The following is a 14,968-nucleotide window of genomic DNA, read 5'->3' on the forward strand; positions in this document are numbered from 1 at the left end:
AAAAAAAAAAAAAAAAAAAAAAAAAAAAAAAAAAAAAAAAAAAAAAAACACAAGGGGGGGGGGGGGGGGGGGAGAGGAAGATTTAACAACCTCAACTTTTTTTTCTTTTTTTTTTTTGAAGCTCTTACAACAAGAAAATGGAGGGGACACATCTGGGTGGGAAGGGGGAGAGGGAGGAGGGAGGGAGGTTTTGGTGATGGGACACAATAACTAACAACATTGTATATTGACAAAATAAAAATTAAAAAAAAAAAAAAAAGAAAGAACTTGGTAACAATAAGCTTTACCCATATCTTAATTTTTAAGGTAGTGCTTGCTGTTTGGTTTATATTCTACTGCCATCTTCTGTTCAGAGATGCAAGATCACATTCAAATTGACTGTACCATTGAAGGGGAGAACGGAGGCTAAATATTCAGAAAAATAGATCCCCCTTGAAGCTTTGTGATCGTGCAAGTGTTATCTGGATGCTTATGTAAATAATATTGATCACCTGGATTTAAAGCAGGACACTATGGAAAAGGGGGCGATGGCTGCAGACAGATAGTCATTACAATGCCGTGTAATCACTAACAGTCTTTCATTTAGATGGCAGCTGAAAACACAGAACCAGCAGGAACATGACCCAGCGCAGTAAGTGTAGATAGCAAAAAGACAGAGACAGGGAGAGGTATTCAAGGGCCCCCCACCAAACCCAGGAAGGCCCTGGCAGGCTTTCTGAAGTAGGGATGTTGAAGAGGGACATTTAATGGAATCTTTGGCTGTCCTGATGGCCAACCAGTGCCAGGTCAGCTGAGAGTCCGGAGGTCCACCACCCTGAGCAAATCATACCTGGTGTGTGGTATTCAGTTCTAGGCATTCTTTGTCAAAAGAGGCATTGATGGCACGGGGATCATCCAGAACCGTGCTGTGCATATGAATCACTTTAGGGTCTTGTAGAAATGCAGCTTCTGGTTCAGTGGTTTTGGGGTGGCTGAGATCTCTAACAAGCTCCCAAGTGATGCCGATGGTACCGGTCCAGGGGCTGCATTTAGACTAGGAAGGAGCGAGAGAGGGGTGAGGGTCAGGAAGCCGGTCCCATAAGGATCAGCTGGAGGATCCTCAGGTGCTAACTGAGAGAAGCCAAAAGGCATGTTGGGGGGTCAGGGTATTGTTTCCCATCTTTGGGAGGGACGTGTCCTTGTTCAGTGTCACCCCAGAGGGCAGATTTAGAAAATGAATTGGGGGTGGAATTCTGAATCAACATAGGGGTGGTTCTTCTTCCAAGTTAGGATGGGCTACTGAATAAAGTTGTGGAGTCTTTGCCATTTTGAGATTTCATGCAGAGGTAAATGATAATCTGGTGGAAAAATGTTTTAGACAAGTTTTCTGTTTGGGTGGAGGTTTGAATTTGATGGTCTTAGAAGTCTCACAGATTCTAGGAGGACATCACTCAAAAGTAGCCAAGAATGTGAGATGCCTGTTAAAAACAAACAAACCCAAACCAATGTAATTTAGCTGCTTACGTAGGTGAAATAAATGACAGCACTGAAGAATATTAAATAACTCCCGACAGCAGAAGCTGGAGACAGAAGAATTGCAAACACTGAGCAGTCTGGAGCCACTTTCTGGAAGGGACAAACTCCACCAGTGGTCTTAACCACTCCTGCGTTCTGCTCATGAGATTGTTGATGCTCCGAGGGTGCTTCTGAGACTCAAAGAGAAAAGCTAAACCATGGAGAGACAACAGGAGGCATAATATATTTTAGAAAGGCCTATAAAACAATTTAAAAAACAGATTTGGCATTTTGAAAATGTATCCATCAGTATCTGGACATTTAACAAAATACATTTTCAAAGTCAAAGTCTGAGTTTCTAAAACATTTAATTTGCTGCTATCTCAGTGGAACCAGGTTTTGGAATTGGGGGTTTCTATGAGAAAGAGAATGTTTCAGTTATTTTGTGATAGGAATGCTCATCTCATTTTGGCGTATTGAATCAGCAAAATGCTTTAATTTTTAATGTTGATCATTTGGTTGGGAGTATTTATTAGTATTTGTAAGGGACATATTTTTTCGGCAGTTACTCAGAAAATGTGATTAACGTAGATGACCCAACTGGTAATTCTACGCACCACCTTATTTTATTTTCCTTTTCTTTCAAACTAGATTTTCTAGCCTAAGTTTTTCTGATAATTACCTCCGTTGATCCTTTTGGGCTCTGACTGTCTATGTGTGCAGACCAAGCAGAACTGTGTTTTACTTCTAAATGTGTGATTTTCCATTTGGTTAGGTTAATTATGGAGATATTGATTAGATTGTCTGGTGGTGACTCAGGCTCAGTAATTAAGACACATGCTGCTCATAGAGCTGTAAGTTCACTGGCAGGAACCCAAGAAAGAGCAGAGAACTTATTCTGTCGGAGAGACGGGCGAAGAGCTGCTCCACCCTGCATTTCTGGGTGTCGCCCGTGGCTCTGATGCAGCACAGGGAGAATCAGACTTCCCCCATTGCCCTCCTGTCCCCAAGCACTGGTATGAGTGTGAGGAACCTCTGCCTTAGTTCCACTAAGGACTTGAGGTTGTGTGCCTACAGACAAGTTGATAATTTCTCCTACTGCTCTGGTAGCACCAATGAGTCTCTTACTTGGATAAAATCGCCCAGGTTTATCCCAGTAAGTTTCCACATTGAGGTCTAATTGACTGCTCTGTTCACTTTTGGTTGGAGCAGTCAGCTCTGTGATGAGATATGGGACAGTTGCTCTTTGACCTTACTTGTGTAGGTACCAACTAGTAATGAAGGAGGCTGGAGTTTTGATTTGTGCCTGATTATTTAACGTTTCCCCGGAGTGGAAAACTGCTTCTGTGGCATGGGGACACCAATGCATCTTTTACTTGCTGCGAGCCATGCTGGGTTTGCCCCTCATTACTTATTTGATAGCTCCTTCTTTCTTCCATTGTTTGTTTGCTTCTTTCTCTCTCTCTCTTTCCTTTCTTTCTTCATGTGAAATAGAACACACCTTTAGTTTTATTTATTAATGTTTAGTATTTAATATTTAATTAGTATTTAATATTTATTAGTATTATTTTTTGTATAATGATTTCAATAGTTGGTACACTTACCTCAAGAGTCATTTCTCTTAGGCTAAAACCCAACTTCTCCTAACAATCATCATCTAATATGCGAATATGATGGGTAGTTTCCTAGTGCCGTGAAGGAAGACACGACATATTAACTTGACACTGGGAATGGGTGTACCCAACATCAGAAAGCCAGTCTCCTGGACTTGTTTGAAGGAATGAGGCTCAGGTGGGATATGTTTTGAGGGGACAAGAATTGAGTGTATTGATTTAGAGTGAGGGTAGCTGTGTTTCTTCTCTAGTTTAAAAAATGACTAATTCTGCCCTTCTCTAAAACCTGGTGGAAGTCTGAGCCAAACTGGGACTATTGGTCACCCTAGTGCTAACACTTTGCTAGGTAGATTACAGTCACTGAATGAAACTCCTGACATAAGCCTACTTACTGGAAATTATCCCCCCACACCCCTCTTTTTTAATGAATGAGCTAATGGAAACTTGGACAAGTGAAGAAATCTGTCCTTGACTGTTTGGCTGCAAGTATTGAAGGTGAAATTACTCGAAGACTCCTGGTCTGTTTGATTCTGAATCCCCCACCCCTCCTGATTAGGGCCTGTATTTAACATCTCTCTCCTGCTTATTTGTTTGCTCTTTCATTCTAATTCCAGTTCTTTTTTCTTTATTTTCCCCCTCTGTCCAGCCTTTTTCATTACTCACAGGCATTTTCTAGTTCTCACAAAAGCTAGTCTGTGCTCTATGTATCACTGATCCTTGTTCTAACTCAATAGAACCTTCTGCAGCGATGGAAATGCTCCCTGTCTGCACTGTTCAGTATGGGAGCCACAAGCCATAAGTGGCTATTGAGCACTTGAAAGGTGCCTAGTGCAGCTGAGAAACTGAATTTTTAATTTAATTTTAATTAAGAAAGTTAAATAGCCACTTGTAACAATATGGTGCTACCATATCAGATGGCACAGTAAATCTAACTCATTGGTTCTTTAGTGGAAAACACGAACACTTGTCACTGAAGTCGAGCTGGATTTGTCAGCATTGCGCTAAACTGAAAGCTCATATAGGTTTATTTTTTGTGTATCTTGTCCTTGTATGCATGCTGTCTCATTAGTATTCTTTCTTTGTTCTCATCACAGTTTTCATGGTTTGGGGATTTTGGTTCCTTACAGGTTCAGCGAAATGAGGACAAATCTACCACCTTGAAACTGGCTGATTTTGGCCTTGCCAAGTATGTGGTGAGACCTATATTTACTGTGTGTGGGACTCCGACTTATGTAGCTCCTGAAATTCTTTCTGAGAAAGGTAAGTGTCACACATCACTCTGTGGGACTCTAGCTCACTTACCAACAAATGTTTATTTTTAACAATTGATATTTTTCAATATGGAACAGTCAACAATCTCAGAGAGTTGGTGGTAGGCCTTGAACTCAGACATTAGTGGAAATATTTGAAGCAAACTTCCTTGACTAAAGCAAGAGTATTTTTTCCTCATCAGGGCTGCCCTTGTTACAGGACGGATGGAGGTGTGTGTGTGTGAGAGAGAGAGAGTGCGTGTGTGTGTGTGTGTGTGTGTGTGTGTATGTGTGTGTGTAGGTGGGAAAGAGAGAGAAAAGAGGGAGGGGAATTGGGTGGAGAGCTCTAGCAAGCAAGGCCATTTGTGCTACCTCTAGTGGGAGAGACTTGAAGCAGTCCTTACAGTAATTGGTTAAGAAATTACTTCACCAACCTTGCATTTAAAGGAAAAGGGGATTCGATTTCAAACACCATGAATATTTATTACCTATTTGTATATATTATGAGGATCAAATGGACTGTTTTAGTGACATACTCTGTAAAATACACAAAGAGGACATAGTGATTATTATAAGGCTCCAAATATATGAATGGCTATTTGACTAGTGTGGCACTCGAGGAAAAAAATTACCCACCCTAGGTAAGATGGAAAGGCTCTGGATGGGCTGTAGGGTTGGTGGTAGGGGGAAGGGATTTGTAGTTTCCTAGCAGCAGAAGTGTCAGGGAAGCTAAGGAGACCGGGATATGCACGTGGCCTGGTGGTAAGGCATTGAGATTAGCCTCAGTGGGCCTGGGGGAAGTATAGGTGGCTGGGTAGGTTCAGCCTACATTCTCCACAAATGAGAAGGCTGGGCGGAGGTTTTTAGACTTGGTGTGGCAAGCACAGTAGCCACTGTGATATGGTGACAGTGGGACAGGAGAATACCGAGGGAGCATGAGCATTTAGTGAAAGTAGCTAACTAAAGGAAAGTTCTTTTGGGAGATGGCGGGAGGGGGAGAGTTATATTTTGAACACACTGACTTTGCAGAGATACCAGGATGGATACATGTAGTTGTCCAGTTGGCAAGAAGGTGAAGCCCTGGGCTGAACATGTAGTTTTGAGACTCTTCAACACAGAGGTGGTGGCTGAACTGGTGAGACAATAAGGTCTTTAGTGATGGCAGCAAGGACAGCCAAGGACAGATTCTTGAGGAGGCCAAGAGTTCTGGGATGTGAGGAGGAGGGAGGGGTAAGCCTGGAGGCAGGAAGAAGATCAGGAAAGTGCCCTGTCACAGAGGCCAAGGGGCAAATTTCAACAAGATGGGGTGGTCTGGGAGAATCTGTCCCTCCCAAGAACTGAAGATGGTTGGAAACTGAAAAAGACCATCAAAATTGGGGTCATTAGTGAGTTCTTATTAATATTTTCGTGCTGATTTTTATGTTGACAAACATACTGTGGAGCTTAATACCGAGTATCTAACTTCCAAATTAAAGATGCCAAGTGTTTATCTTTCCTAAAGGTAAAAAGTTGGAAAGTGTTTGAAAATGTATGTGTTGCCGTTATAACTTTTGGGAGGATGATGGGTTAATATGTATTATAAACCTTTACTGGATATTACTTTGTGCATTTCATTTCTAGAAAGTTATTTTGAGAATATAATCAGAGATGTGTACAAATATTTAATATATAGGGATGTTCATCAGAAAATTCCTTACAGTTGTAAAAAAATTTAAATTACAACATAGGGAATTCATTATGTAAAGGGAATACTAACAGCCATTAAAAATCATGTTTGTGAAGGATATTTTTTATGTTCTTTATAGGAAACTCTTATGTAGGAAATACCACGATATAATATTAAGTGAATATTAATCATTAAAAAAGCCAGTAAATGATATTTTTTGAATGAGAGGGAAGACAATGACATAGTTAATAGAAACTGCTGGTGTTGACCAGGGTTTTTCAAACTCTTTTTGGTGAAGGGCCAGGTGTTAAAATTTCTGTTACAGTGTGGACTCATACATAGTCCTGCTGAATGTGACAAACACTGCTTGTGCCACATGTAATTTACCGCGTGTTTGGCAACATGATCTAAGCCCTTTTTAACAAGACGTGCCCGTTGATTGTGCGGTTGAATATCACAGCCATGTTGAAATGCCACAAGAGTTTCCAAATGCTTGCTTTCAATTTCTGTGTTCATTTGATCACAGGCCACTAATAAAGGATTACAAAATGGCAGTGGTCCGTGAACCAAACTTTAAGTAACACTGGTGTAGACCCCTTGTTTGTAGGAGCTGGTGGCAAAGGAAGGTATGACTGGGTCGTAAAGCCCGCCCATGTGTTTGCAAGCAGTTCTTGCGTACTGAGAGCTGAGGTCCCTTGTGACTTAGAACTCTTTAGAATTGCAGTTCTCCATCATTTACTTTATCACATTGGACCCCGCCTGATCTCAGGTTTCCCGGTGTCTCTGCCTTTGTTTGTGCAGGTTATGGACTGGAGGTGGACATGTGGGCTGCGGGTGTGATCCTCTATATCCTACTGTGTGGCTTCCCTCCCTTCCGCAGCCCAGAGAGGGACCAGGATGAGCTCTTTAACATCATCCAGCTGGGCCACTTCGAGTTCCTTGCCCCTTACTGGGACAATATTTCCAATGGTGAGATATGGGGCTTCCCCAGGCAAGAGAGGAGGGGATATTGGGCTGGGACGCCTCCTGGGTTCTGACTGTGAAGCAGGTTTTTCGGGTCAGCTGTGTAATAAGACATGCACACGGCCCTCCCCAGTACCTGGCACAGAGTCGGGCTGTCAATGTGTCAAGCCTCATCCTCTATTTCCTCAGCAGCTTTGTGCAGTGTGTAGCACTCCAGAACCATGAGTTGCTTTGAGATTTAGTGAAAAAGTCTAAGCACCAGTTGCAGTCACCAGGTGCTTTTCCTTAAGGCACCAAATAACCTCAGAACTGAAAAATGTCAGAAACATCATAACTGTCACTTGGAAAGAGAAAGGCCATGTTATGCACAGAAATGTTTGTAAATGGAATAGACTGAAAATGCTTGTTTTACACACGAATAATCAAGAGTCCTGTAGGGCATACTTGGAGCACAGGGACTCTGCAAGTTAAGGGGGAGGCTCTCTGTTACTTTTTAGTGACCTGGAAGCATGCATGACCCTTGTCCATTTGGTCTTCATTTCCATCTGATTCCAAATGGAATCTTTCCCCTCGTCTCCACTGATTTCTCTGTCCTACTCACTGCCCTCGTAAAATTGAGAACTAGATAATTGGGGCTTTTGAGGCTTTGAGCTTTAGCTTAAAAAGTAGAGTAGGAGCGATAACTTTTTTTTCCAATTTCCCCTAAACATGCCATCTAAGATTAGTTAATGAACTGCCCCCATCCCTAGGATTGGGGTGTGAGAGAAGGGAAAAACTTCATCTTTTTTCCTGTCAAGGCAGGTAGATTGAGTCTTGAGTGGATCAAGACAGTGGCAATTTGGGAAGTGAAGGAATAAAAATCATTTTAGGAAGTTCTGTGCAGCACTGTCCTTAGATTTGGGCATGGGTGGCCCCTCTCCTGGGCCCCATGCCTTAGAGAGCCCTGCTCTGGTTATAGCCCTCCCTACAGAGTGAGAAGACTGTGGGGCTGAGGGCATGTACACCCCCACAGCCCGGGTTCTATCTTCTGGGCCACTCACTGGGGCAACAGAATTCCTTGTCCAAATGGCCCATGCCCACTTCCAAGGTTTTGAGACCTCATTTCCCAGCCTCTTCCCACTGCCAAAGGACAGCCAAAGGAGCAGCTGTTTGGAGGGTGTAGAGAGAGTTGGGGTGTCCAGTGGTCCACACACATACATGAGAGTCTGAGAATTCTCCCTTTAAATCTGGCCTTCTAGCCTCTGAGTCCTTTGAGGACCGTGAAGGAGTGATGCTGGTAGGGATAGGGCCAGAGCACTTTGTGGGCAGAATTTGCTCAGCTTGAATTGGGTGGGGTAGGAGAAATCGTGGCTTCTGTACCTAAGAGGTGGCTGGATGGTGGGTGCTGGGGAGGGGCGACTGGTGGATGAGCAGCTGATCTTGAGCAAGGGGCATCCCTCAATAAGAGTAAAAAAAAAAGAAATGGATGTTTTCTTCCCATGCATTCTCGAATGATCAGCAGAGCAGGCTCAATGAGCTGGGCTAGGAGAGCCCACAAGCCAGGGAGAAATCTTTTCTACTCTCTGCCTGCCACCTGGCCGACCAGTTGTCACTATATTTCTCTAGAATTAGTCATGGTCTTGGGTTTACATTATTTACTACTTAGATTTCTTTACACGTTTTTAAATTTTGTCAATATGAAGGCATATTTATTGGCTTAGGAAGATTGAACATATTTTATTTAACCACTTGTTAGTTTGATCTAAAACTTTAAAGTATGTAGACATATGGTATGTGGCCTCCATTTATTCTCTTTCCCTGTCATGGATGTTAGGGTCGGGCCTGGCCCCAGGATTCTAGAGAAATGAACAAACATCCTCTGGAACCGTGCTGTCCAACACAGTATCCCCTGGCCACACATAGCTATTTAAATTTAAATGTCAATTGATTCAAAGTTCCTTGGTCTCACTAGCCAGATTTCAAATGCTCAATAGTCATGAGTGGATAGGCAGATATAGAATGTTTCCATCTTTTATTGGATTGTGCTGCTCTAGTGTATGAAAGAGCCTTTTAGTCCGCCCATGGTGCTAACATGGATATTTGTGTTTTTATGTATCGGGAAGAAAAATTCATTAAAACCCACATTCACCACATTTTCCCCTCCTTCTCTCATTCCAATAGCTGCCAAAGATCTGGTGAGCCGGTTGCTGGTGGTAGACCCCAAAAAGCGCTATACAGCCCACCAGGTTCTTCAGCATCCCTGGATTGAAACGGCTGGCAAGACTGGCATGGTGAACTTACAAAAGGAGGTGTCCCCCAGCAGCGAGGGCCACTCCCGGAGCCAGCACAGGAGGGTTGCAGAGCCTGCATCATAGTCACTGCCTCGGGCAGTGCTCAAGGACAGAGAAAAGGATAAAAGTCGGAGAGAAAAACACTGAAAGGGAGTTCTTCACATAATTGGAGAACCAGAGGAGAGACATTTAGTATATTTTAAAGCATATTAAAAAAAACTGCATCATAATGTTAAATGTTGTAACATATTTTTAGATTTGTATATCTGAAGCCTTTAATACATTTTTTGGTGTGGGGGATAAGCATTGTCATCAGTGAGGAATTTTGGTAATAGTGATGTGTTTTGCTTCCTTTTTGTAATCAAGTTCACAGTATACTACATGAGTGGTGCTGACCAGGGCCTGAACTACCCCCTTTAGATTAATAATAAGGTGAATCGTGGTCTTTCTGTGTTAATAAAATGTGCTCTGAATAACAGAAGTGGATCTGTATTCTGATTACTTTTTTTGTGTGTGTGACCGGTAAGGAGATTGTAACTCCTGGCTTGGTGTCGCCTGCACCACACTCAGCCAGTGAGCACACTGGCCATCCCTATATAGGATCCGAACCCGTGGCCTCAGTGCTCCCAGCGCTGCTGCGCTCCCAGCGCCGCACTCTTCCGAGTGAACTACATGGTTGGCCCCTGATTACTTCTTAATGCTGAGAGCCAGGGAATTGTAGTTCAGACGCATCTCCTGCAGCCAATACGACTGCATATATAAATGTGATGGACACTTGGTTAATTGACAAGATCTGTTTGTTTAGGGTGACCAAATCTTGGTCTCTAGCATTTCAGTCTTACTGAAAATCAGATTTGGTGCCATCTGAAAAATGGAAAGAAGAGATCATCAAATCATTCTTGCCCCAGGAATACCCAGGTATATTGCTTTCCAGCCCAATTATCCCTGAGTCTGAGTCACTTCTATGTGAAGTCAGGCACTCAGGCTGTGACTGTGTTCCTGTTATCAGATCACAAGGGAGCCATTTAGAGCATTAATATGTCAGAAATGCAGTAAACAGATTACACTAGAGCTTGATGGAGCTCAGCATTCAGGCACATTCCTACCTGCAGAGCACGCACATGGAGGGCACAGAACACATGTTCCAGGTTTCTGTACTGAAATGTTGGTCTTTTCAGATGATTCTGGGAGTATGCATGAGTTGAAAGTAAAACATGTCCTATTTCTCAAGTTAATCTTTCCAGGTTATGTGTAACCAGGTCAGTAGGCCAGACAATCAGCCAAAAATGTGGTTTCTCACCTATTCTCTACCTTCCCTAAGAGTTTCGGAGTCATCTGGGTGGAGGAGTATATCAGTCAGGAAAACAGGAACAGCACTAGAAAATTTAGTATAAGAAATTGCTTAAATAGGTGTTGGAGAATGGAAAAAGCACAAAGTGGGCTCTGGAATAATTTAGAGAGAGTAACTGCACGAAGTGTCTTCTATTTCTGAGTGGAGGACCAAGGGAAGAGGTGGGGGTTACTAGAACCTAGAAGCTTGGAGGAGACATCTCTTGTAGTGGATGACGTAGGTTGCCACCCAGAATTTCCTTCGACTGAAGGGAATATGCTGCTTTGAGTGCTGCTGGCTGACCATCCTCAGCTGTCAGCCCGCTACGGGAAGGGAATTACTCTTAGCTGAGGACAGTAACCCCACAGCCCCGTCCTGGGTCAGTCCACGTCTGATGACAGGTCCATGTGGGGCATGAAGGCTCAGCCTCTTTGCCCCAAGTGGGGACAATGCTGAAGGGCCATTCAGCTTCAGAGATCCTCATGGGGGTTGGATGGGCCCTTGGTTGAGACTGCATCGCAGCCTAACCTCTCCCATGCCCAATACTACTTCTTTCTCTTTCCTTCCAGAGGTGCTGATCCTGAGACCACTCCCTAATAAACCTTCTGCATGCTGATCTGGACCTCACAGTTGGCTTTCCAGGGAACCAAACCTGTGACATCCACTAGAAACTTGAAACCCCTGCAAAGAGGTATCAGCTGGTGCTTTAATCCAGGAGCTTGGAGGAGGGGCTCTGTGGAGATGGGACTCAGACCCCTGAGGAGAGGGTGCTGCTGTCCAGTAGTCAACGCAATGGTACTGATTATGGAAATGTGGAAAGAGGTCGGATTATGGATCCAGTTGCTACTGAAACATCTTTTGATAAAGGCACTGGTGACCTCTGTGTCACTAAATCCAAAAGAGAGTTTTCAATCCCTACATTAGCATCATTTGACCCTACTGACCACTCTCTTTTTGAGTCATTTCTTCTGTTGACTTCTGTGATGCCACATTTTTGTGGATTTCCTCCTATATCCTTGTCTACTCCTCTGGGTCTCCTGTACAGGTTCAGTCTTCTTCCAGTTGCTAAAAGTTGTTGTTCCAACCTTAGTCACTAGGGAAATGCAAATCAAAATTACAATGAAATACCACTACACACCCATTCGAATGGCTAAAATTAAATGGCTAGAATGAAAAGACTAACCATACTATTAATGAGGATATGGAGCAACCAGAACTCTTGTACATTGCTGGTGGGAATGTAAAATGGTACTCCCCATTTGGAGAGCAGTTTGGCAGTTCTTTTAAAAGTTAAACGTACACACACCATATGATCCAGCCATTCCACTCTTAGGAATTTACCCAGGAGAAATTAAGGCATATGTCCTACAAAGACTTTATCATATTTATAGGTGCTTTATTTATAACAGCCCAAAGTGGAAACAGTCTGAATGTTCATAAATTGGTGAATGGATAAATAAATGGTGGTATATCCATCCAGCAAATAATATCTAGCCACAAAAAAGGAATGAACTGTTGATAATGAACAATATGGATGAACCTCCAAATAATCAGGCTGAAAAAAGTCAGACAAAAAATGACTGCATTCTGATTCATTTATATGCTATATAGAAAATACAAACTAATCTATAGTGACAGAAGGCAGATCAGGGGTTGCCTGGGGACAGAGATGGGGAGAAGAGGGAGGCAAGAATTATAAAGGAACAACTGGTAGCTTTGGAGATGATGGATATGTTCAGTATCGTAAATGTAATAATAGACTCGTGGGAGTATATATATGTCAAAAGTTATCAAATTGTACACTTTTGATATGTACAGTTTATTGTGTGTCAGTTACACCTCAGTAAAGCTGTTAAAATATAGTTGCAGTTCCTCAAAGACCAGTCCTAGACTATTTTCTTCTATTCTATACTCTCTCCCTCGACAGTGTCATCTACAGTCACTAGCTATTTGCAGATGATCATCTTCTCCCCTATGCCCAGTTATGTCTCCATCCAAGGCTTGACCCATCTGCCCAAACGCCTACAAGACATCTACATGTGTAGGCACCAGAGGTTCCTCCAAGGCAGAATGCACAATCTTCACCCCCAACCTGGTCCCCCTGCATTACTTCCCATCTCAGGGAATGGTACTGTTCAAAACACAGGCATCTCCCTTGATACGATACGCTGATCTCTTAAATCCAGTCTGTCACATTGGTTTTACTTTCTCAATGTTGCTTGAATCTATTCACTTAACTTTCTTAGTTTCTCGCCTGATGAACATTTAGGCTGTTACTAATTCCTTCTTATTACTAACATGCTGTATTTACCATCCTATATTCATCCCTTGTGCATATTTGGGAGAATTTCTCTTCTTAGAGAGAGAAAATCTTCAATTTCATCAGATATCACGAGCTTGATTTTGAATTAATTTATCCTCCCATAAAGAGCAGCAAAAGTTTCTCTTTTCTCTAATGGTTTCCCACATGGTTTTTTTTTTTTTTTTTAAATTACTCAAATGTTCCTATCTGGACATAATTGACAAGTAACAACACAGAAAATGTGTTTTAAACTTTGACAATTATGTAGCATTTTATAGCTCTTGGGGTGAATTCCTTTGTGTATCTCATTTCCATCACAGAACAATGCACCAAGAGGTGTGATTCTCAGCCCCACTTTACACAGGTGGAGACCGAGGCTCATAGAAGTCATGTGACTTGCCCGTCATCACTTGGTTTACCAAAAATGCCAGTTTCCAGATGCAGACCCCAGTGTGGAGTGGCACCATCCCTTCCATTCCCAGCCTCTGCTCTGCTTTGGATCCTGCAAGTTGGATTCCAAATGCGCATGGATGAGTGATACTGAAAAGACCCCTTTATGTAACAGAGGTATTTATCCGGAGTCTCCTTAACCCCTGCCCCAGACCTTCCACTTTAAGAGAGTAGAAAGGCTATGTTTGAAACTAGTGGCCAGTACTCTGAAAGCTGGAGAATCTCATGTAACCCACTCACCTGCAATCTGGTTGGGAGCTGATAGTGGCTTTGGAGCTGGCTTAGAAGCCATGGCTGGTCCTTCCAGGAAAGACATCTCCAGTGAGGAAGCCCCAGGGGTGACTGCCAAGTGACTCATGTTCTTTCCTTAGGGCTTAGCTCCAGCTTCTCCTGAGTTGGGCAATTGCTTTGTATTTTTCATCTGCTCGAGGTGGCAGAGGCATTTCTGATCCTTTATCCTCCTGAAAACTCATAGCATGGATGTAGTAGAATGCTGTGGTTGCCTTACAGATCCCTGAAGCACCTGCTGTGGTCTTGCTCTTGGCTAAGTTGAATCCCCTCACTCAAAGTCATGACCTCTTTGGAGAAATTCACATATAATATCTGGTCAATGAGTGTAACAAAGGTCCAGTCCACTTGCCTCAATTCAGGACAGCTCTGCAGGGTCACCTCCTATCTCCCTGTGGGATCAGATGAGGCCTTAGCTTCAACTATGTCACTGTTAGCTCCTTCTTCTGCCCTGTCCTACATCACTTACACCCTTTCCCCAGCAGGCATTGACACTGGGAACAGTGTTCCCCTAAGCAGACCCTGAGACAAGGATTTATGTGGATGGTTCATTTGGGAGGCAATCCCAGGAAGTGCGGTGAGGGAGTGAGGAAGTGAGTCTGGGAAGGGAGGAAAGCCAGGAAAGGGTGCATTCATGTGCAAGGACTGCTGTGGGCAACTGAAGCCACTAGTAGACCTCTGAAAGACTATGTAGAACACTCCTCAGAGTTGTCCCACCACTGGGCAAGAAAGCTAGGGTCTTATCCACCAACTACTGTCCTTTGTTGCCTGAGGTATTCTCCTGGTGTGTTAACCTCCTGACACTTCTGACCTGTTTTGAGTCAAGCAGGCTACCATAGCTGGGTGATGTCTTCAGGAAGAGAGTCATAGGAAGCTGTGGGTACCTTCAGCAGGTGTCTGTAGGTAACCTTTGGGGTAGCTGATGGGATAATGTGGGTGAATCCAAACATAGGTAACCTAGGATTCAGGAATTCCAAGATTCAGAGAGGAGCAGCACATTGTTGGCATGAGATTGGGGAACATAAAAGTATTACTACTTGTACTGGTACTAAGATTTTCCTTCAGTGGTTGTAACCCCAGAATCATGGGAGGCAGGGCAGTGGCATTGTAGAAGTGACAAAGGTGACAAAAAACTGGATCCAAGTAACTCTGGGAAGATTTTATGGTTCTTGTGAATCCATGGAGTTACAATGGGGATGTTGGCATTTGGAGCTTGTTCCTGGATATGCTATTAAGTTGTCCTCTGGCTGGGATTGTCACTTACTAAGGTTGACAGTCCATTTCAACAGATGTGTGGAGTTAGAGACACATGGAGTCCCTGGAGATGAACCATTTTGGTGAC

At 43.2% G+C, this 14,968-nt stretch overlaps 1 protein-coding gene across 1 annotated transcript in view; it reads left to right on the forward strand.

Annotated features, from left to right (window-relative positions):
- Positions 1–9,742, forward strand: part of DCLK3 (doublecortin-like kinase 3) — a 19,167-nt gene extending 9,425 nt beyond the window's left edge. The window contains exons 2-4 of the mRNA XM_008583967.1: positions 4,235–4,367; positions 6,825–6,992; positions 9,147–9,742. Coding sequence (XP_008582189.1) covers positions 4,235–4,367; positions 6,825–6,992; positions 9,147–9,340 — 495 coding nt within the window. The 3' untranslated portion in view covers positions 9,341–9,742. The remainder of the gene's footprint in view (positions 1–4,234; positions 4,368–6,824; positions 6,993–9,146) is intronic.
- The last annotated feature ends 5,226 nt before the right edge of the window (positions 9,743–14,968 follow it).

The sequence above is a fragment of the Galeopterus variegatus genome, unplaced genomic scaffold (genome assembly GCF_000696425.1).
Source record: "Galeopterus variegatus unplaced genomic scaffold, G_variegatus-3.0.2 Scaffold3106, whole genome shotgun sequence".
Classification (NCBI taxonomy): Eukaryota; Metazoa; Chordata; class Mammalia; order Dermoptera; family Cynocephalidae; genus Galeopterus; species Galeopterus variegatus.